This window comes from Taeniopygia guttata, chromosome 9, assembly GCF_048771995.1.
Source record: "Taeniopygia guttata chromosome 9, bTaeGut7.mat, whole genome shotgun sequence".
Taxonomy (NCBI): Eukaryota; Metazoa; Chordata; class Aves; order Passeriformes; family Estrildidae; genus Taeniopygia; species Taeniopygia guttata.
Genome location: NC_133034.1, coordinates 7,138,376 through 7,162,969, shown reverse-complemented (window position 1 = coordinate 7,162,969; position 24,594 = coordinate 7,138,376). Strand labels below are relative to the sequence as shown.

General features: G+C 44.3%; 1 protein-coding gene across 2 annotated transcripts in view; it reads right to left on the bottom strand.

Moving 5' to 3' along the window:
* INPP5D (inositol polyphosphate-5-phosphatase D) overlaps positions 1-24,594 on the bottom strand; it is a 92,301-nt gene that overhangs the window by 23,050 nt on the left and 44,657 nt on the right. For both annotated transcript variants that reach the window (XM_030280727.4, XM_030280726.4), the window contains 3 exons: positions 3,612-3,762; positions 1,357-1,528; positions 804-944 (listed from right to left, as the gene is read on the bottom strand). In XM_030280727.4, coding sequence (XP_030136587.4) covers positions 804-944; positions 1,357-1,528; positions 3,612-3,690 — 392 coding nt within the window. In that variant the 5' untranslated portion in view covers positions 3,691-3,762. The remainder of the gene's footprint in view (positions 1-803; positions 945-1,356; positions 1,529-3,611; positions 3,763-24,594) is intronic.

Here is a 24,594-nt window from a genome sequence, read left to right as displayed (position 1 = left end):
TCACAGGGGCTTGTCTGTGGGCAGCTGGCTTCTAGAAGAACAGGATCAGGCCAGCAGCACAACCAACCTCACATCTGCATACACCAGAGAGAAGGGTATGGCTAGCCATGGAGAGAAGTGTGGAAATATGTGCCCTCTGCTACAGAGTGCTCCAAGAGCTCTGCAAAAGTTTGGGTGGTCCCCTTGATTACAGTCAGCAAGGGAGAAATAACATCCTTCCACCAGAGAAGGAGGGAGCTCTGCAATGTACCCTGTCAGAATTTTTCTATTTGTGACATGGAAGGTCTACAAACAGGAATGGTAAAATTTGTAGAGTCAAGAACAAGTTTAGGCTTGTTCCTTTTTTCATTTCATCTGGCCTTCACCAACATCAGTGGAATCACTCCAAGTTCATAATGCATTAGTGGGAAGGAAAATCAGTGTTTAAAGTCTAGTTATACACTAATTTGTGCTTGTTTCTATAAATGGCTTGTGCTTGACAATCCTGTGGGTGTCATTTATGCATTACCAATTTATGCAGTTGATCGGTTAGTGCTTTTTTTGTTTTGTTTCCTTCTAAACAAAGCATGAAATATAACACTCTGCTGTCTGAAACCACCTAGAAGAAAACTTGACTGTCAGAGCTGTCTCTTCTATATAGATTTCATATCTTTGAACCAGAATCACAGGTCATGACACCTAAATACACTGGTTTTGAGGGCAAGGCAATTTCCTGTGCCAGAAGTGAGGGTTCTGAATGCATTCATTTGGAACCTTTGTTCCAGTGTTATGGCATTACACTCTGAAAACCAGCTTCTAGTTACCTGAAGAGTCCTTTGCAAAGAGCTGTAAGTAATTTCTTCAGTTGAGGAAGATTGTTTGAGCCAGTCTGCACCATCTCAAAGTCACTCATGATGTGAACTCGCAGGTAATCCTGGATGAGTTTAAGATGCTCATCAGAGACACTGTGAAGGAAACAGACAGGTCAAAAGCCAGCTCTTCTCTCTACTCCCAAATATCAAACAGCTTTCTTATTTTTCTCAAATTCCCATTGTTTAGGCACATGGCTAATAAATCAAGTTCTCTCAGATATTACTCATCCTTTATATTAAAAAACTATACCTCAGTGGAGAAAGTGTATGGGTGATTTTAATAATTCAAAAATGTTTTTTGGTTTTTTTTTTTCTAGACAATAGCTGGACTGTAAACAGCAGTCAATGCACTGTTGATCTGATTCTGTTCTTTATTTGGTAGTATAAATGAGGAGTAATCTTGTTGAATCAAACAGATCCTCAGCTGTTCCAAACACAAAAGCCCAGCGAGCACAGAACTGGGCTGAAGGCTGGTTCAGCAGCCCTGTCACTTGCTCTTCCTTACCTGCTTGTGTCCTGGTACTGCAGTCGCTGGAGTAGTGTCTCAGAAAGGGACAGTTTATTCACTTCTGCCACCCGTGAGTTTTCAGGGAGAGAAGACACCTCCTTTGTCTCACTGCTCGGCAGTGCCATGAGGATGTTGCGTGGGGGCAGGACAGGAGGTGTGGGTACCAGGTCTAGCAAGAAGAAAAGGAAAGGCACAGTCATTCCAGCACGGAAACTGGACCTCTTGTCCCTCACTCCAGGTAGGGCAGAGCCCACCCTGTAGGGGCAGTCTTTGCAGAAGCCATCTCTTCCACAGGTCTGTGGAGGAATGTCAGAGCTGGGAAGCTCAAGGCTCAGCACTGGCCCAGCTGTGTTTCCAGGGGTGGCAGTGGTGTGAGAGCAGTGGGATGAAGTGTCAGGCTTGAACCTCACATGCAGGCAGCACATGCCTCTGCCTGCAGTGAACCCCACCCCAGCCAGTTTTGTCTCTCCCATCTGCAGAGCAGCTGTGAAGGTTAATTTGTTTAGTTGAATATAATGCTTAGAGAATAGCTGAACCTCACCCATGTCATTCCCAGTATCATGGGGATCTGCTACTGAGGCAGAATGGATGGAGGGACATGATGGAAGGAGTACCAGAAACTGCTAACAGATAGAAGTGAATGGCAAAAGTAAGTAAACAGAGATGAAGAAAATAGACCCCATGACTCAGTGCATAGGGGCTGAATATCCTGCCTTGTCTTGTGGGCATTGAGCTGGAAGGAAAAAGGATTTTCCTGCTGCTCATATCTCTCTCTCCTGGGAGAAGAGTGAGTTCATCTCCACTGATCCCAACCATGGTTACCTTTCTTTTCATACCAATTCCTCCACCATTTTGTTACACATGTTGTATTGCAGCTGGTTGAGTTGTGAGGTTTTGTTTGGTTATTTGCTAATGGTGGAATTTGCATTACAAAAAGGCCCCTAGGACTGACCCACTGCTTCTGGGCTGCTGCTGTGATTCAGAGCCACCACAGCACTGAGACATGGGTGGTTAACCTGCAGGGTGCTCATCTTCCACCTCTGCAGTTTCAGATCTAAGATGACCAGACATCTGTAGGCCCTACATGGCTCCAGCATGATGGCACAAAGTGCCTTAAAAAAAACCTAAATTCTGTACATGAGCAGCCCAGACCCAGTGCTAATCTCTCTTCATCTGAAAGCTCTTAGTCTTGGCTAGAACTTCATTCCCTGCTGCTTGCCTCTCTCTGTATTATTTTTGCTGTAGCTCCCTCCCCAGCCTCAGAGCTGGAGACTCAGTACAACTGGCCAAAAGCCAGGAATATCTTTCCTGAGCAGCTTTGCAAAATTTTGTTCTATTTCTTCCAGAAAATTGCATACCAAAAATCTTCCAGCTCCTGTTAGATATACAGTGGATTCCATCAAAGAGTTACACAGACTCTGGGTTGCACAGGCACATCAATCTGCCCTAGTTCACAGGGCCTGTCCTTCTGTCCCAGGGATTGTGTCCTTCAGACAAGTTTGATTGCAGTGCTTATCATTTCCAGACAGACATCATGCAGGACAGGAAGGATGGCTCTGTGGACATGACTTTCCTCTGGGAGACCTATGACATGTCCAAGGGGTGATCCAGGAAAAATCCAAATAATTATCAGAGACCAGTGTCTCAGAATGTCAAGAACCCACAGTGGCATTTGATATAAAATAATTGGGATGATGCCAATCACACCTCTTCATTATAGACCTACCTCTGTACATGGAGTTAGACTGTCTGCCACTGCCAGAGTCGTGCCCTCTGCTTTGGCCTGTCAAAAATGTCCCCTAGAGCAGAGCAGCTGAGGGGTCTCAGATGCCCCTTCAGCAGCTGCAGGTGCATGGCACAGCAGAGAAATATGCTTCAAGCCCCAAGGGAGCATCTGTGTTTTGAGAGAAGCCCTTCAGATGCAGGACAAGGAGAAGGTGCAGAGGTTTGGGAGATAAACAGTTGGAGTCCAGATAAGGACTCCAGATTAACCACCCCCACACTAGATGCAGTATACTTCCACAGAGGCTCTCAGCATATTCCCTCAGGTGAGCTAAACTGATGCTCCAGGTGCCTTACCACAGGAGACATGAGGGTTCACTGCCACAGGGCCTTGCCAGCTCAGGCCTCTCTATGCTCTGCTCTTTTTATGGCACAGCATGTTTTCTAATCTCCTGCCTGCACTGCATATCTCCAGTCAAGAGGTATGAGTCAAGGGTCTGCATCACCAAGTCACATCATGCCTTTCTTACCAGTGTCCTCCTCCAGTTCATCAGCAGCCTCCTCCTCTTCCCGCGGCACTGGATATTTGAGGTGCCATACCAGACCCATGTTCTCCTTCTTGTAATACTCTATCAGTTCCTCCAGGTTCTGAAAGTATTTCACAGGGACACCCTCTGATGCCTGAAACAAAACACAGAAGCAATCATGGCATGGGATTTCCTACCACACAAACATTGCCCCTTGCAGAAGGAAAACAAAGCCATATAGAGAGGGGAAAAAGCCACTGCTGCTGCCCAGAACAGAACTTGACCTGCTCTTGCTGCCCATCTGACCACAGGCTCTATGCAGAACAAACAGAAACAGATAAGCTCACACATTCCATCCAGAGTCAGCACAGACACCAACCTCAAAGACTCACTGAAGCTAAATGGAAGAGCTCTCTCACTGGCTTCAGGGCAATTGGCTTCACAGCAAAGGAGGATTTTAAAATCAAATAATTCTCCTGAATTAATCTTTGTATTCTCTCTTTTACTGAGCATAAAGCCCCTAGACTGTGTCATATTTTGTGGTACCCAGGAAGAATTTTTCTGTGATTTGAAAGGTAAACATGGCTAAATCCAGACATTAGCATCCCTTACAGGATTCAAAGGCTCAGAATTGGGTTCAACTGAAATAAGGTGCCACCCACACAGAAACGCTGGGATGGAGGTTTAGGGAGCGGTAAGAACTGCAAACGCACATGGCATGACATTGTGTGTGCCAGCTGAATTTTGTGACCAAACCTATCTCAAGCACACCCTGGCCATTAATCTCAGCGAATGGTTACCCACAGAGGCCAAACACAGGGATAAAGTTTTAGAGGTGTTCAGAGCCAAAGCTTCACTGTAATTATATCCACACATTGGCATAGTGACTCTGCCAGCAGGAAGAGCTGCTATCCCTGCAAGGGCAGCTGCTCTGTCACCTTGCTTCAACCACAGACCCTACCAAAGACAGACATGGTCTCTTCATGGCTCAGCATAGACCTGACCAAGGGAAAGGACCCTGCATCACCTTCCAAACTGCACTGAAGTGCCATCCAATCCCAAGGCTACAGCAACACGCAGCCAAAGCTCTGGTCCCTCTCCTTGGGGCACCCTCTTCCTGGCAGGGTGCTCCTTCTGGACAAAGGTTTTACCACAGAAACCAAACCAAGAAGGCCCTGTCTGTATCTGCCATAAAAGATCAAGAAGTGGCAGCAGAATGGTAGAGAGCAGTTTTCTATCCCCATAAGGCTATTGTTCTTGAATTAACAGATCAACACTGGGAACTGCTCACAACTGGGCAATCTGAAGGAAGCCCTGACCACCCCAATGGCAGGCTTGAACTGGCACTGTTTTGCATGTATAAAACTATATTTTGCATAGGAAACATTAGTAAGGAATTAAAGCTGTGACTTTATTAAAGCTGTGACTCCAATTTGACACAACTTGTTACACAGATATTTTGCCTCTGACTAACAGGCAGGGTATTTAAATTTATTTTGGGATTGCAATGATTGCCGGTAAAAAGTAACACTTACAAAGTTTAAATATGTGTTTGAACAAGCTTATTTACTTGCCATTCATCTTTGCTCAATTTCATATTCTCTGTGAACTTTTTTGTTTGAAAAGCAAATGTAGAAAATCTAAGAAATTAAACAGGCAAAAACCACAGCAGAACACAGGAAAATGTCCTCAGTGAGTCCTAGCAGCAACAAGATTTCTTTTTAACTTTTCCTAAAGAATAAAATCTCAGGCCAGAAATTAGGACAGTGCTTTCAAAAGTGACCTGCATTTGAAATCATAAACACCCTAAGGCCTGCCATTAAAAATACCTTTCATTTTTAGCTACACCTGAAGATCTTTAAAGGCTCAGCAAGGCACATTTTCACAAGAGACATGGGTGATGTTTCTGAGAGCTCTGCCTGTAAAGCCTCCTTTTCTATCTTCCACATAACTGCTCCTGCATTTAACAAGATTTATTATTCTCATACACTGGAAAATATCATGTTCAGCATGAAGGCAATGCTCGGGCAAACACTGGATTATATTTTTGTGAGATATTAAAACAATCATCACTTAAAACATCTCATGATCTTACCCAGTATAGGCCAAATATTGCTCTTCTAGAGCAGCACAGACTCTGCACATTCAGAATGACTTCTCATTTACACCAATTAATGCAAATAGTGCCTGGGTCATCCCAGACTCTTCTGCTTCTTGGTGCCAAGTGTGAAGGTTGGGAATCCAGGAAAACCATAAAGGAAAAAACATCTCTAATCCATGGCATGAAAGGATCCTGAAGTCACAGTGCTGCACTGAAACAGATCTGGAATAGTTCAGCTAGTCTTCTCTGTTCATCTTCCATGCATTATCTTTTTCTCTGAAATCCCCATTTTTGTGATTATTCACCCCCCAGCAGCCCAGAGGGCACTGTTAGCAGCTCTGGTGGTGGTGTGGCAGCACATTCAGCCTCTATGACCTGCCCATGGGAGTGCTACCCGCACTTTACCCTCCCTGGGCTGCCTTCTGCCCACCTGCAGCCCCCCCCCCCCCCCATAGATGGGGCTCATGATGCACAAAGCTTTGCCCTAAGCTACCCCAAAGGGCACCTGGGAAAGAGCATCAACCCTATCAGAGCACACACAGAGACCCTAAAACACAAGGACAAACAGAGTCAGGGTTTCCCATGCACATCCCTGTAGGAGAAAAGCTTTGCTGTCAGTGCTCTCTCACCTCTGGAATCACTGCAGCCTACTAGGCTCCTCCTCTTTCCAAACTCCCCCTTCACTTTCCTTTGCTATTTGACCACCTGCCTGCTTCCCCAGATCTCCCCTGACTGTGCCTGAAGGCCCCTGTCCTGTTTCTGCACAGCATCCCTGCCACCCTCTGTGCACAAACACTGTCTTCTCAGCCTTGTTCTGCCCCTCAGCTCCTGCTCTCCCTGGGTGCTTGCAGGAAGACAGACTGCTGTGAACAGCATTTTTAAGGCCAAAATCTTGATAGAAGTGGTAGGAAAGGCTGAATTAGCACATTTTGCTGACAAGGATAGTTCAGTCTCTGAAATCATCCTGGTTTCTAGTAAGCAGAAGGAGCATTTTGCAACAGGCCTTCTTCTTCTGACTCACTGCACAGTCCGAAGCCTGTGTTCCAGCTCCAATTCCCTGGCATGGCCATCAACCCTAACTCTCGTGCAGCCTGGCTGGGTGGACACATGAGCAGAGAGCTTCTGCTTGTTACACACCCCTCTTACTCTGTTAACTTGGCCCACTGCGCCCAACCACCTTTCTCAAGGAAGCCCTCCCTTTGCCTTCATCAAGGGGTAACTGGAATTTGTGGCCATGTCAAGGAGCTGGGCTTTGCATGCATCTGAATCCAGATGCTCATTCCAAAAGAGAAGCAGTCTCCATTCCAGCAGTGCCAGCTCCTCTGACAGCCACCTCCCCCAAGTCCAGCCAGGAGAAAAAGGACCAACTCCCCATGGCACACAGTAAATAAAGGACAGCATTTTATATTTTAAGACAGAATTCAGCAAAGAACTGAACACATGGCCCAAGCAGCTGCACAGAGACAGGTGAGAGCTGAAATAAGAAAACGGGGAAATGGCAGGGTCAGGAGCTCCAACCAGCCATGGCCAAGCACAGAGGGAAGGATAGACAGCCTCAAACCTGCCCAGCACACAGTCATGGTGGAGGTGCTTGAAGGTCCTTCCCCACACCACAAAAGGCAGTGGCACCACCTTGCTACACATCACCTCAGCTATCATGAAAGTCTGAAAGCCAAATAATTGGATTATTCATTTACTTTTGTACTATAATTGTTATTATTTGCAAGGACCTCAACAGAGGAAGTGTGTGGGAAGGGCTGCACCCCTCCAACGCACAGCCATGCCCAGCTGCCCACTCTGCCTTTTGCCTGCACTATGAAACAAGCTCCTCCCAGTTCAAAAACCCCCCAAACATCCCCACTCCCCACAAGAGAGCAGGGCACCCTGCTTTGCACTGCCTCCCTCTGCACAGAGGCACAGCAAACACTCTACATTGTTTGAAATGGGAGAAAGAACAGTAAAAGCAAGATTTTGTTGCACTTGCTTCTTCCATTGGGGAGGGGATGAGAACTAAGCCTGCATGACAGACAACTGTCCCGTTGTTTGGCGCACAAGTGCAAGGTACTCAGATACTGCTTGTGCTGCGTGAGCCCCTCCAAATCCAGCAGCTTATCATTTTGCTCCCAGCCACAGAGCAATAGAACCATGGCTGAGGTTGTGGTGTGTTTCCAGCCAGCGCTGCCTGGGACTGCAGGGACGATGCCTGAGCAGCATCAGTTGAACATGGAAAGTCTGGCTCAGTAATGTTGTTGTGAGTTGCCAGATGACCCCCCTGAGTGTTGGTCTCTGCCAGCAAGCAAGGAAAGCAGCCCAAATCTGGGACATCTGCTAGGACATCTGCTGTCTTCCCACTTGAACTTGTAGCAAAGGTTTATAGGTGGGGAAGGAAAAGTGGTGGTGGATAATGAAATATGGGTATTAAGTCAGGTTGTAGATGGTTGTGAAGCATATTACCAAAAACTGGATTGATGGTAAACTATTAATAAATATCCTCCAGACAACTGCATTGGATGACAGGAGCGTGGCAAAATGCAGCCTGAACTTTACATAAGCTTGTTCTGGATTTTGAGACAGGAAGCAGAGGCAGAATAGGGCACTGTGAACAAACCAAAGCAGGATGGGGCAGCACAGACCAAGCTGGAGCCACCCCAGCAAAGCCAACAATGAAATCCACTTCCCGCCCCTCTGCCTGCATTTAGTAAGTAACTGTTTCCTCAGGGTTATCACAGGATAGATCTTGTTTTAATTGCAGAGTGAATTGTTTCAAGTCATTATAAACGGGGATGGCAAGTGTCATCTCCATGGCAACACACCACATCCCCAGAAATGTGCTCACAGGGCTCATGGGACGCCAGAGAGGTGTTGAGGGCAGGCTCTCCCTCTGTGGGGTTCTTCCATCGTCCCCACAGGTACCTCGGCTTTGTGCTGATGGCAGCCACAACATATGGAAAGGAAACACCTAGTGAATGTATGCAATTTAGGGAACAAAAACAAAACAGCAGAGTTGTATGCAGGAGTCTGGAGAACAGTGAATCAGAGAGTGAGCAGTAATTTTTAAAGCAGGAAGCTACATCTAAAGCAGAAGTCTCTCCAAGATCTATTAATGAGAGTCGTACAAGATGCAAGAAGAAATTATTCTGCTGTACTTAGTTCCATAAGGCTCTAACTGGACTGCTGTGGCCAGCTTGGGGCACCAATTCCATAACAATATAAGTGCCATAAAGTATGGTACTTTTAAAGTACCATAGAAAGTCCCAAGGAAAAATTCCAAGGACGACTGAAGAGTTGGAAAATGGGTTTCACACAGAAAGCTGAGAAGAAAGGGCCTTGAATGGTTTGGCAAAGGGACAGCCTGGAGATGTCACAGCAGGAGTCTTGGAAATTTTAAATTCTCTTCTAAAGAAGATGGTAACAAGAGATGCTGTAAGGTCCCGAGGGACAGCAGCACCACACACCCAGGCACTCCTCACAGCCAGCTAGCAAGTGTCTGATCCTGCCTCAGCCGAAAACCAGGCCAACGCTGAGCTCAGACACCTCACGCCTCCTGCCACTCCAAACTCTGTCACTAAGGGAAGCCCTCTGCAAATCTCCCAGCTTCCTTTATCCCAATCCAGAACCCTTGAAGAGCATGGGTAAAGCTGGACATGACCATGCTTTCCACCAGCAGCCCTTCCATTTCAACTGCATCCCAAACCATGACTTTCAGACCTTCCACTTCTGACTCCAAGCCCTTTTGGCTGTGAACCTTCTTTCCCACAGGATGTCTTGGTGTCTCCTGTCCCCCAGAGCCTGCCCCTGATTCTGCATGTCCTTCCAGTTTTGAATTTCCTCCAGTCCTCTGTATGCTCAGAGCACAATGGCTGAGCGCAACTAGCAACAACTTGCTCCTGTTTTCTTGCTGAACTGGCTTCTAGGCTGTTCATTTCAAGAAGACAGGTACAACTAACGCCTTTAATCACTAGCCTTTGGTTAAATCTTGTGACCCCCTTTCCAAATTCAACCACCCGAACTTTTCAACAGCCTTTTGTATGGCTGTTGACCAGATAATCTGGTCTTCCTTTGTATCCGGTGTATTCAAGTAATGCCATCTGGCCAAGAGAACTCCTTGCCAAAGACACTCCAAACACAGGTTTAGTGAAGAGCAGCTGTGAACATGACTTTAAGAGAAGTTGCAAGCGGATTATAAAGACATGAAGTAAAAAGATGTAAAGCCTATGCTAAAATAGGAGAGGAACTGGTTAACTTGGGGTTCATTACAACAATTGTATAAATAGATGGCACAGGAAGTCTGGGGCCCTCAGAAGGAAGGGGAAGTGTTTTCCTTTCCTGCGCCAAAGCACAAGGAGGAACTAGGAAACTGATCATCTGGTTATATTGCTCGAGGCCAAATTTTTCTAACTAGAGTACCTTAAAACAGGTATTTAAACACATACATTGGCATTTCAGTAACTGGCAATAAGTTTTCAAAGTTACAAAATTATTGCAAATACCCACCAGCTTAAATGGAAGCAGTAAATCAGAAAGACTTCTGTGGTAAGAAAGGCTGGCAGGAACTCTACTCTTCTTTTAGATTTTAAAAAATATTATGTTTTGTGGTTTGGAAAAAAACTTGTCTTTAATACTGTCTGTTAGCTAGGAAATCTAGGTGGCATTTTTAAACAGATGTTTGGCTCTCATGTAGACAATCTTTCTGTATTTTACTAAAGAAGTGAACCTAAGAGCTAAGAAATTCCTGGTAAATTATTTTAAAAAGCATTTTAGCAATTTGGCTGTGTTTCACTTCCATTTTGTTAACAAGCCTGCCTTATTTTTAGATCGAATCTTATGCTAAGAAGTTTCAGGAGCATTTCACAAAAATGGGATCATAGACAGGAATCACAGCTGGGAGAAACAGCTACTTTCCAAAATATAAGTCACCTAGAAATGTACTCTAATTTGAATGCAACACCTGGGGCTTGGAAGAAATTGAGCTACCTAGGAGCACAGAGGGAGAGAAGCAAGTATGTTCCTGAGGAAAAGAGGGCTCCTGTGACCTGGAGGGTCAATAAAGAAATGGTCTTTTATAAGAGGTGAGAACTTGTGGGCTGGCAAGGGAGTTCTGCTGCTGGATAAAGCTCAGCAAGAGGACCTCTTCCAGGGAACTAAGCATGAGATAAGAGGTAAAGGGAGGAATCTAGGGAACATGGGCAGAGGATGCTGGCGGGTCACCAGAGCAGCACTTCCTCACTTGGAAAAAGATAATACAAATTTTGTGAAGAATAGCAGCACAGTGTAAGTGCAGTTATAAGTCATACACCTTGATAAGGTTGGAGGGAATGGAAGGCAAACAGTTGCTGTCTCCTCCAAGGTGAGAGATGATGGAGACTTTTTGTCTCATTCCACTTTTGGTTTGGTCCTGGTATTCAGGTTTGTTAATACATGTCACTTCTGCTACAGTGACCTTTTAAGACTTTGGGTGAAAATCATGGAATTCATTGAATTCTGGGAAAGAGGGATTCAGAATTTCTGAAATAGATGATTCATGGAAGGAAACGAGGAATTACAATTTAAAAACAACTAAGTATGTATTACTTCTAGCTTGTAATCCTGGCTGAAAATCAGTCATCCAAAAAATCTGAGTTAAAAAAGGATAAAAAAGAAAATTACTGTATTTTCAATCCTATAAAATTCCCTCTGTTCCTCCAGTGCAACTGAAGAATGCCAGTACATGCTACTTGTGGCTCCATTTCTTTAAGCATGATAGTGACTTAAGAGACTCTGTCTGTTAATTACTCACACTGCATCACAATTCTATTCTTATTAAAAATTTGAAAAAATGGGAATGCTGGAGGTTTCCAATTTGGGAAAGGCCATCTCACTTTTCTCCTATGTGCGGTGTCACAGAAAGAACTTGAGAAGCACAATACATTCTTCGTTTCAAATGCTTCACATGTTCTGTGTGTGTGGAATGTGAATCCAGTTGCAGCTAATCCTAAACAAGATCCTGACTCTCATATCTGCCACTGTTGATCTCTTCTGGCTGTGCAAGAGTTCTCCTCTCTGTAATCCCCATCCAGGCTTCATTCTGGCAGCACAAAGAGTAGTCATGTTCACAGGTGGGCAATGGTCCCATGGCAGAATTGGGACATTTGCAAATTAAGAGAGTCTGATGGGGGAAAGGACTATTGAAAGGAGTTCTCAGCAGAGTCTAATTGGCTGCCAGATTTTATCTCAAGTTCCTTCCTAAAATTCTACATCTTAAAGAAAAATTAGAAGCTCTGGAAGGTAAAGAATATGTGGAAGTCTTTTGAACTGGCATTCACCACACATGATAAAGACACAGATCACAAAACCAATGTACTCAGATCCTACTTAAAGACTCCATTCCACTCTGCTCCAGCCCTCCGTGGTTCACCTGAAAATATGTTAATTGCCAAATATCCAACTAATATAGTTAGATAGAAGCCAGTAAGAACACCAAACAATTCTATAAAGCACCAAGACCATGTACTTGGGATAGTTCTTCACATTCCTCACACTAAATAAACCATTCAAACTCTAGCCTTCAAAAAAGATTTTGCCAATACAGCACATAATGATTCAGCTTATAGCACCAAGAGAACCCTGCTGAGCAAACAACCCTTTTAGCATTTCTCTGTGTTATAATAAATAAGATTTACATCAACAAAAAGCAAACAACAGTACAGTTCCATGATGGAACATGAAGGACTGGTATTAAATTTAGCTACAGGGTGCAAGTCAGATGAATTGATGATGAATGAGCAAGGACTGCAGATCCATGAGGATTTAGCACTTCTGTAGTGTGTAGGTGGAACTTAAGTAAAAGTTTTGGAGTATGCTACTTCTAAGAACTTTTGTGATTTTATCACAAGCCTTGTGCTTTTTGGTTTCCCACAGAAGAGCTTCAATACTGGAAGTCAAATGAAAATTTCCATTTTAATTTCTTCATAAAGTATCTAGCTCTAGTGCTTACCAAGATAACCTTGAAAACATGGGTCCCCAAGAGCTATCAAGGCACCCAAGGCAGCAAATGTAGCACAGTCATTGTTTCTGAAGGCACCTAGTAGAGGTCATCCTTGTGATTCTGTCAGTGCTCTCCACTGACATTAGCTGGACTGGGAGAACTATTGCAGGTCACTTGCTTCTTATGGAAGTTCCCAAGCTCCCTTCAGCTTTTCCCTCTGTAGAAGGCAATAAATACATACCCAGGCAACTATGTGTGGTGTTCAAAATCCTAGGAGAAAGAACTTTTCCCTGAAAAGGTGAAGACATGCCCACAATGGCTGTGTATGCACAGCTGGGCAGGATCCCTCAGCCCACATCAATCTTATACTGAGTTCCTGGGGATCTTCTCCAGCCTGTACAGCAGACAGTGGAGGATCTATAATAAGCTCTCTGCTTTCCCTATTGTCCTCTTGGCTGAATTAATCCTAGTTTCAACTGTCACCAAGCACTAAATATGCATAAATTACATAAAACTATCTAGTGGGAAAGGAAAAATGTAATATTAAAAAGGTAATACTTATTGAAGATATGATGCTGAAGCAAAGCAATGCAGGCAGAAGGTACATAGGAAGCAGCTGCATGAACCACATTGACCTGCATAATTTTCTGGGATTGCGTAATTCAAATCCCTAAGCAATGCACAGTAAGGGTAGAAGCCTTAGTTACAATTTCCTGTCTTCAGTCTGCAGAATTTCTCAGGCTTTAGCTAGAGCAACTGATTACTCTGATTACTATGTTTGAGACACTATGGATGACCACTTGTCCTTTCTTTCAAGGGGCTGTCCCTTATTTCATTCAGTTTCTGCAAACTCTTAATCAGTTAGAAGCCCTGAGCCATAGCTGCTGACTGAACAGATATAGAACCCAGCCTGAAGGAGCACCATCATTTAGCAAAACTAACCACAAAACTAAAACCAGAAAGAAAACACCCTTCAAACCCTGTTCTTTTATGTTCTTCCCTGAACCACACTACTGGAATAAAAATAGTGGATGTTACACGTTTTTTGTTACACTTTGGCCCTTAAAATTGGACTCAGGATCTCTGGGTTTGCATGCACAGGAATGTACAATGTCAACAGGCCTCTGTGAGCAACCAGTGCCTGCCTGCGGCTCCTGCTATGTCTGAACACTTGATACTAATGCTGTTAAACAGCACAGGTCACTACAGTCCCATCAAGTTTTGGAGAATAAGGCTTAATGCAGATTTGCTTGGAAATTTTAACTCAGGCTTATCAGTCTGCTAAGAGAGAGCAACCCCAGCCCACAGGGAGCTTCACCATCCTTTGCCCATGGGGTTTGCTGAACCCAGCTGCGCTGCTTGTTGGCTTTTAAAATACTGCAGAGGGACAGCTTCAGAACCCTGGGATGGAACAGACCTCAGCCAGTTTAGACTTTCAGAGGAGACCCAAGACTGAAAACTCTGGCAGAAGTACAAACTGAAGACATAAGAAGTCAGACAGCTGGGCAAAGGTCTGGGAACAACCAAAAGCTGCATTGTGACTTCATTCTTTCAGAGTGACTGAAACAACTGAGTCTGAGCTATCTTTGCTAAAGTCTGTTTCATTTCCCTAAACTATTTTGTCACTTGAAATTTGGCCTTGCATGCATTTATGCAGCAATCTGAAAACTCAAGGATACTAAATTTCATTTAAAAGCTGTAATAACTTCAACCACCAAAAGGTAAATTTGAAGAGTATTGGTGAAGCAGACGCTGTTTACCTAAAACAAGTGCAACTAGGACAATACTTTAGGTTGATATTCAAAGGGGATTGTATCTTTTTATATTTTACATTTATGTCAGCAATACGCTGCAGCCCATGTAGGTTGTATTGGTCCCATTCCCCACGGGTGCAACGCAGACTGACTGAATGAGATCTAACTGGAGCCCACATGTCACTTGTGATGTGCTGGATGAGTTCCATGTCTGCACAGAGGGGGATGCAGCTTGCAATGATCCATCCCACCAGCAAATCAAGGTAGATCTCTGAAGAAGAAAGGACACCTCTTTGTCAGTATGGAGTATGGAAACAATTTTGTAGTGACAGTGATACTTGTCAAAAGACTCATTGTACACGAATCTAATATCAGTGTTTTCCAAGACTCACTCCTATCTTAAATGCTCAGGACAAAAAGTCTCATACAGCACCAACAGTATAATAATAATAATTTCTCTTTCTTTGAGGAAACAACTCAAGTCTTGCCTGTAAATGAGCACTTTCCTCCGTGGCCCATCATCCCTCAGAGCACAGAAGCAATAGAACAGAGTGTTTCATTATCACACAGCTGAGAGGGAAATAATCTGTTGTCTTCCTGAATACCTGAAATTGAGTTATGAAGCTTCATCTGAAGTCTTTGGAAATATAAAATATTTCTAGTTGCTTCCCAACTAGAGCAGCCTATCATTTGAGGACTGTACCCCATGGACGAGCGACCCACACCACAACAGTTTTGGAAAGACTGTTTGTCCATGGGAAGGATTCACGATGCAACAGTTGTGGCAGGACTGCTGCTTGTGACATTGGAGCCACACTGGAGAAGTTCATGGAGAACTGCCTGCCGTGGGAGGGACCCAAGGGCCTAACAGAGAAAAAACTCCTCTCCCTGAGCGAACAGAAAAAGATCTTGGGTGACAACCTAACCAAAACCCCCACGTCCTGTCTCCCTGCGCAGTCAGTGGGAAAGGGAGGGGCGGGGGGGGGGTTAGGGTTAGGGTTTATAGGCTTATTTTATTTCTCATTATCCTCCTCTGACTCTGTTAATAATAAATTTATCTTACACCTTTACATTTCAACCTGTTTTGCCTTTAGAGTGTTTTTTTTCAGTCCTTAACTCATGAGCCCTTTGTTAATATTTTTTCCCTCTCCTCTGCCCAACTGTAGCAGGAGAGAGTAAGAAAACAGCTTTTGTGGGTGCCTGATGTTTGACCAGTGTCAAATAACAAATATATAAAGGATAAGACAATCAAATGGATTGAACAATATGTGACTGTGATATGTGATAACATGAAAGCTAATATCCATCAAATTACTGCAAAATGAGAGTATTTTCTTGTTGATAATGTTGGTTGCATAACTTTTCAGCTGTTTTTTCTCATCTGCCATAGAAGTTCCAAAATTTCAGGAAAATCTTCCTTTTGCTAGTCTAGGAGTGTAGTGGGTGTATCCCAGGGCCTCATCTCAGGGTTACACGTTTGTAACTTGATTGTTTGCACACCCGAGCTCTTGTAACAGAGCAGATCCAGCAGGATAGGAAAGAGCTGCTGGGTATGTGATTTTGGGTGGCCAAAGCCTTTCCAAAGGCTAAAAAAAATTACTCTTCTAAAACAATAATTGTTAACCTGCTTACTGTATAACAGCCCTAATCCTTATCTCCTGAGTCAGAAGGATTTTGCAGCTCCTGGAAGCTGTTTTGTACCTTCAGCAAGTATTGGCTATTTGCAATTTCATTTGTTAGAGTGTGATGAAGGCTTTACAACATAATACAATTATTAGATGGCAAACAGCAAAAGAAATTTATGACATTCATTCACATTTCATTCATTAGAGGGAGATTTTGTCTGACAGCACAGATCCAGATAAAAGGAAAAGGGATTTCACTTCATGGTATGCATTAGCTTCCAAGTACCTGGTTACATTTTCTGAATATTGAAAAACAAAATAGTATCACTTTAACTTGATTTAAACAATATTCTCTGAATTATTTGTTTTAATATTTCAGGAAACTGGAAACATTCTGGAAGGGTTCAAACTAGACAAAAGCTGGATATGGTTTGTTTGTATTGAGAATTCTGTATACTGAGAGATTCAGTAGCAGGAATGTGCAAGATTTAGGAAATACCTAGCTCTCTTATTAAATGCTGCTTCTTTCAGCTTTCCAAAACCTGTGTAGTGCATTAAGTTCATTCCTACCTCAGATAGAAAAATGGAAAAAACATTTTGCTTGTATAAACAGATTTGGATAGTTTACAGAAACATAAAATACATGGATTTTGCAAAGCCCTGATTGTAAAATATTTTCAGTCCTACATGTAAAGTGCTTTGCAAATTGATTAAAATCAACATTAAATTATGCTGAAAAATATTAAAATTTTAACACTTACATTTTTTGGCAATAAAATGAAGCTTAATATAATTAAATTATGGGTTTGGACATACTAGAAATGTGCTGCCCTAACCATGCTTCAATACATTGCTTATAAGTATTGTCTGGTTGTTCATTTGTCCCTTCTTTCTATCCAAGAAAAGTGATCACCCTGATTAATCTCTCAACCCTGCAGTGCCAACAGAGTCCCACCAGCTGTCCGAGATTGAGAAGCCGGATGTTTTCTATTACCGTCTGTGTAGCAGTTACCTTCTGGGCAGTTTTCCTTATCATCCTGTTAACGGGCCCATCAATGTCTCCCCACATGACTCAGGTAACTCCCTCCAGAAGCCATTTCTGTTTTACAGATGATCAAGGACCCACCTCGTGACTCAGAATGACATCAGCCCCATAGTGAGATGCTCTGCCCAGGGGGGAGGAGCTAAGCATTCCCACCTAGATACATCCTGGGATTTTTGGGCAGAGAGGCAGCCTTCCCACAGGTTCCCAAGAGGACACAGCTGGGTTTTTTCCACTGGACTGACTACACCATTTCCACAGGACCACTGCTCCAACAGAACCACATCTGCCACTCCAGGAAGACTACAGCCACTCTAATTTGGACTGCTACCAACACACTGGCCAAAGGGGTGTCAGGTTGTATTTGTCAGTGGTTTTCCTTTTGTATTATTGCATGTGTTTTGTTTCTTTTACCTTTTCCCAGTAAATTGTTTCTGACTTGGAGTCTCTCATTGGTTTTGCTTTCAAACCAGAACACAAGCACAGTGAGTTTTCTGCAGTAACAGATAACTCAGGTGAAATCTGTTCCATTCTCATCATTGTGTTTTCTTAAGACAGCCTTTGTACAATCTGCAAGTGGCATTTTGGGCAGACCTGTGCCTGCCCTGTCTTCACGGCAGCCCATGAGGTAGCACAGTTACAAATGCCTCCCAGAGCTGTGACAGAAGCTGTAAGTGGTAGAGGGCTGAGCCTCACCTGAAACATTTTACTTTGCTTTATCACCCAGTGACACCTGCTCCAGAGAAATTTCCCAGTAGAAAGGTTTTGCTCAAACAGATTAGCAAAGTCCACAGCAAATCAAAGTCCTGTTACAGGAAACCTTTTGGTAGCCACATGAGCCAGAGCAGCACAGCACACTGAGATTACAGTGCAGCAACAAAGAGAACAATGAAAAGTTTGCATCTCTCTGCCAAGGGCTGACAATGGACTTGTACTGCAAATGGCACAGGCAGACAGTGTCTCTGACGTTGGTGACAGCAGCAGTGACACCAGGAATGCAGGAGCTGAACTAAACTCATGGCTCTTATCAGATGCCGCTAGCAGGACAGCAGCCTGCACTCCAGAGCTGGTTCGCACACCGGATGGGGCCTCTGCCCCAGCTCCACCCTGCAGGACTCATAAACAGAAGGCAGAACTAATCCTGCTCAGGAGCAGGCACAATCCTGCTGACAACAATGTGACAAGCACCCTCTCATTGTGCGTCTTGCCCATCCCATGAGAGAGAATTTCATTTGTTCTGCCATATTTAGTCAACCCATATACAGTGTATAAATCAAGATGGTTCCCAAAATATGTTTCTAGAAGTGCACTTCTAGAGGAGGGAGGGTTTCAGCAGAAAACCCTACAGAGTGTTTAGGGCTTCTCCTACCTCCTGGGAGCCGCAAAACACAGTGGTGATCTGCTCTTAGTGTCAGTTGGCGCCGTGAGTCACAGCTGCTGGCCTGCTTTCTAACTGCTCACGTAGCACTATTTGTTTCCTGTTGCACAAAGCCCTGTGTCAGACTAGAAGAAAATTACCAGAAAAAGAAAAAAAAAAAAACAGCCATATGATCACTCACTGTAAAACAGTGCTGCCAGGGCACCTATAATTTTCACTGAAGTTAGCAAAACACACAAGTAAAAAGGGTCAGGCCATCCCTTTACAACAGGTAATAAGTACAAATTTAAGTAATTTTTTTAAATAGTGAACTTCAGCACAAATGCAAGTGCTCATGCACACAGAAATTATGATCTGGCACTATGACTGCAAAATGAATATTTCCTATGTATCCCCATGGAGCAGGGAGCAGGAAGATGCATACACACTGCTGTCTTCTGTCAAAGAGCTGGGTAGCTAGGACAGCCCAGGGAGAGGAAGAGAAAAGAAAGACAGGCTGTAACTTTAAAAACATTCATGGTTTCTTTACTGTAATACAGTCTCTTTTACAGCATGAGAATAAGGCTGCTTTTCCTGATCCCTTTTCACAACAAGGTAATCCACAAAACTCTGGAGTTGGTAAAACAGTTTTGCTGAAAGAAAAAGTTATTTAAAAATGAAGGGCCTTGGAGCATGTGCTATGTAAGACATAGTCTTGGTTCAACACCCTTTCCCCCTATTAATGTAAAAAAAGATTATGTGTAAAGGTTAGGATTTTTCTGGATTTTTCCTCTTTCAGGGAATTTTCTCCAATTTGTTGCCTAAGAGATAATAAAGATGATACTTAACAAAGACAAAAGATGTAGCCATAGAGGAAGGGGAAGGGTGCAGCTGGCTGCAGTCTGTTAGTTCAGGGGCTTTCTCTTTGGAAGTGCAGAAATGCCACGAGATTTTGGCAGGGGCATAAGGGATTGATCTCAGCATCTCATTTTTGGGATTGGAGGGATGGTGCTGCTGCAGGGAGAATTTGCTGCCACCGCAGAGCTCTGTCCTTCACTGGTTCTCCTTACTGTGGGTGAGCCTCAGCTCAGCAGAGCGGCCTTGTAAAGGTCCTTACTGGGACCTTGTAAACACCCGATCCCCCTGGGAAGGACCCCCACAATCTACTCAGGGGCCTCAGGGGAAGACTCCTCCTCACTCCAAGGGAGCATCTCCCAGCTGCCGTCAGGAGCCCACTGCACAGCCCCGGCTATTTTCTGCCACTGCTTTGGGTTTTTTGTTATACTTTAGCCTGAAACCAATGCCCACCGGGACCCCCCCACTCCTTCTGCCACCTCTTGGGGCTCTTGCTACACTTTGACTCGCTGCCCCTGGAGGCCTGCTGGCCTCTGCCGTCCCAGCCGCCGCCCCGCGGTTCCTGCCGCCGCCATTCCGCCATCCCGAGGCACCGGCCCGCCCGCCCCTGCGGGTTGCGAGGGAAGCCCCTTTTCCCTCTCTCCCGCCAGCACCCACGGGCACAGCGGCGGCCACAGCGCCCCCTGCAGGAGCGGGGGAATCATCGCCCCCACCCTGCCCTGCCGGGAGCCACCAGCGCCCCTGCTGGCCGTGCCCGGACCTGCACCGAAGGGAACGCGCCTGCGGCCGAGAGAAGGCCAAGAATATATTTATATATTTTCTAGTAAGGAACTGGTATTGCTTTTCTCGTATCTTTGCCTGACCCCAATAATTTTGAAGTTATAATAATTCAGAGGGAAGAGGATCATATTTTCCATTCTGAGGGAGATTCCTCCCTTCCTTGGCAGACTCCTGTCTTTCAAACAAAGGCAAGTGTCATATTCAAAATTGCTTATCTGGACTTTTTCAAAAGGATGATCCAGTTTTTCCATCTGAAACAACACTTTTCCTCAACATCCTAGCAACACCACGATCACTTCTGAAAAGTTCAAAATCAAAATGAAACATTTCATGTGAAAACACCTTTAAAAACAAATAAAACATTTTGGTCAAAAATATAAAGTGGTTCTTATTTCTGCTCCAGGCAAGCTCTATTTCTACCCTCTCCTCTGGGGCAGACAAAAGATATGCAGCATTTAAGGCACTGTGGGTGGCATGAACCTCTATCCTTAGCAGCCAATAACATTTCAAGATAGGATCTGGCTTGAAGCAAGAGCTCAGATAGAGGCATGAATGGAAGAGCAGACTTGAGGGTAAGACAAGAAAAAAAACAAACCAGGTCAAGCACCAGGTCATGTCCACAGGAAAGCATGATGAGGCTGCACACAAGACAGCACATTATATATTATAATAATTATATATATATAATAGAACCAGAGAACCATGGAATATGCTGAGCTGGAGGAGACCCACAGGATCATCAAGTCCAACCCCTAGCCCTGTACAGACATCCCACCCTCTGCCTGGGAGCATTCACCAAATGCTTCTGGAGCTCTGGCAGCCTTGGGGGCGTCACCATTCCCTGGGGAGCCTGTTCAGTGCCCACCACCCTCTGGGGGAAGAACATTTCACTGATATCCAACCTAATTGTCCCCTGACACAGCTCTAGCCATTCCCATGGGTCCTGCCACTGGTCACCAGAGTGAAGAGATCAGTACCTGCCCCTGCTCTTCCCCTCACAATTAAGTTGTATGAGTCTCCCTACAGTCTCCTCTGCTCAAGCTGAACAGACCAAGTGCCCTCAGCAACCCCTCATATGGCCTATCCAGATCCTTCACTATCTTCATGGCCTCCTCTGGGCACTCTCCAATAGTTTCATGTCTTTTTTATATTGTGGTACCTGAAACTGCCCACAGGACTCAAGGTGAGGTTGCATGTGCTACCAAAAGGCTGCTTTGCAGGTGGCCCCAGTTCTTTAAGGAGACTCCACCTTTATCCACAAGCCAAATCTGCTCCTCTAACTACTAGGTTCACTCTCTCAGCAGCTTTTACAAAGGACTTCTTCGGTGCCAGCCCTGTTTGTGCGGTGTTGCCATCTGTCCACCAGGATATCTCCCCCAGCCTTCACACACAGTGTCACGATGCCAGTGCTTGATCCTGCAAATGACCTATGAAGTTTTATCTAGCAGAACATAAGATGCAATCTAGCTGCCCCTGAGAAATGATTGATTTCACTGCACCAGCCGATAACACAAGCTGTGGACTCCTGTCTGAGATGTACCAGAAATTGAAGGATATCAAAGTCCACTTTACCCTGTTCCAATCCCTATTCACTGACCAGCCAAGACCAGTGTCTTGCTCCTTCTCAGCACCTCTTTCAAGCATCCTCACTCATGAGGCAGGTTATATTCTTGGCAGTGACCCTTTGAAGGAGAAGTATATAAAGGCAATAGAGGGTAAAGTATTAGGCAAGGGTAGTGCCACAGGTTTTCAACAGCAGCTCTTGACCTCAGCACCTTCTCACACGGAACAAGAGTCAGTTGTACTGGGAACATCCTCACCTGACTGCAGCCTGCCAAGGTTGGCAGTTTAAGGGAGTTATTTTTTAGGCAACAGAGACAGGACCTGTCAAGGACAGTTCAGCCCACCCAGATGAGAAACTGATTTATTTCCTGCTGACTATAGATACAACTAGGCTTTGACTATACATCCAAAATGAGGGGGGATGAATACTGATGTATCACACACATCCTCTGATCCTGGTAAGGGCAGCCAGGGGTCGATGTTTAAAATTATTCTCAGTAACCCAATCCGTGACTGGGCCAAGTTCCCCATTTGTTGAGGGGATGCTAAGGTCATAAGGAATGCAGAGTGGGCAGTGATGAGGGTCATATTGACACCTCAGCCAGTTGAATAAATGAGATGTTTTCAGTGACAGCACAGGAAAGTTATATCTTCTGTGAATCTGGATGGCAAGAACTGACCATAGATGTCTAGTTGAGAAAGGCAATTGTAGTGTCTTTAGTTTGTCTTTGGTGTTTAGTTTGGTCCTGTGATGCCCAAGGACTCCTTTGCTGCTTCACCCCTCTTTGCACAAACATGATTACACTTATCTAGTCTCCAAACATTCAATAACTACACATTCATTATATCTCCCCACTGGAGCAAGGGAAAATCATATTTCTTTTCACAGAGAAGAAAGTGAAGTACCCCAGCTGTGACTTGCCCACAGGCAGGCAGCAGCTGAGCTCATTCAGGGGCAGTTATTTCCAGCCTCCTGCCCCTGCTCCTGGATTTCTGTGTAACTGTGTTTTTTTGCTCTCTTCCTGTTTTCTCTTATTGCAGCAAGAGTTTGTAAACTAGCAGGGATATCTTGACTATCTTGATGACTCAGACTAAAGATCTCTATTTGTTGCTACAGATCCTCTGTTTCAAGGGGCTTTCATTACCCTTACCCTCCTTCCTTAAATGTTTTCATCAGCAGGATGCAAGTTTGATTCATCCAAGCCATGCTTTCATATATTCTGAAGTCTCAAGTAATGAAAGGAGAAAATGAATCAGAAAAGAAAGGCAAAAATTCTATTTGTGTTTAAAGAAAGCTGCCTGTTACAGTGACCTCTACAGCTCACTATGCTTTGGGAGGACACCAGATGAATTCCAGATATAGCAGGCAAGAGAGATTCGCGACCATGCTAACTGCTGTAGAGGTGCTGCAGATGTAGAATCCTAATGGCAGATCACAAACTATACCACAAAACACTGGAAGGACATATGCCAATATTTTTTAATTCAGTCTGAATGCAAAAGTGCACCTTTGCATGCAAAAATGTGTACTTCCCTTTCTGCCACCTGTCCTTGAACAGTTAATTTAACCATGCAAAAAAAAATGACACTATCATTCCATTAGGGTGGGACCAGGCTTGAGAAAAATCAAATGTACTCTCCCAGACTTAACAAAAAAAGTGATTCACCTTGCACTTTAAGGGTGAAAAAACTCCACAGAGTGGCAGAGGGAGAGCTGTCATATCACATGCACTGTGTATGTAGCTGTGATATGACAGATCTTCTAAACCTGCTGTCATCAAGAAAAATTCCTGACAGACAACAGTCCAGATCTGGGCAGGAAGACAGCCCTTTTTTTAGGAAGAAGCACTGTGCAGGTAAAAAAATAAAAAAAGGTCACGTTGATAATCAGGGCTCATATTTGTAATCAATGCAGGCTAATCTCAAGATTGAGTATTGAGTCTTTCCTAAATAATTTTTATAAACCTAGAAATGAGAAGCATCTACTGATTGCTGTATTGATTTAACGTCTGATCTAGTTCCACAGGATTAGTAGACCCTTTCCTTTATTAATCGGATTTTTTTTAATGTCCACGTTCCATCCTATTCAACAGCTATTAGATCCTTGCAAAGAAGTAATTTTTCAAAACTCTGGACTTTTAAGACACATGAAGTAGTTTTTGGTTTATCCAAAAAACCATATAGACTAAAAAAAAGCCTGGCTCAGCTGGAACACTGTACCAACAACAGCAGCCAAGAACACAGGACTGTTTTCCCTCTGAGCCCTAATTATAACTCTCATTGCATCTTTCTCTTGCCGGAAGAAGGCAGCCCCCTTCATTTGCCTCTACCTCAGAACTGGCATAAGGCAGCAGAAAGCAGGAGGTGTCATGTCTTCAAAACATGAGTTAACAACACACTTTATTTAGCCTACTCCTGATATTCAACCTACAGCTCCTGGCAACCCAGCTTACAAAGGTACTCCACCACACTCCCTCTGCAATCTGTGACATAAGAACAAGAGCAATCCCTTGCAACCACAACATGGGACCCAAGATAATCTCACAAATTTCTTGTTCATAAACCTTGATCCAGCAGGAGAGCTGCCCATTGCTACAGCACAGAGAAATAAAGATTTCTTATGGCTGCAGTGCTCTGAGCACTGTACAACTCTGCAGACGAGAGTTGTACTGAAAACAGGCCCTTTGTCACAACAGAAACAATCCTGGATCCAGTACAAATTGGGAAGCCCAACTCACATATTCCTGGATGGTAATGCACAGAACTCCCTGCACAGACCTTCCCTGGCAGGTGCTGTGAGCAGCCTGTGCACTCCAGCACTCTCCAGAGAGTAGCTGCACACAGGTACATTGCTCTCTGCTCAGGTTTCAAACTCTCCTGTCACTCATGGCATCAGTGTCCTGATAGAACAGGCTACAGGCCATGCTGCATGTTCAGTGTTTCTC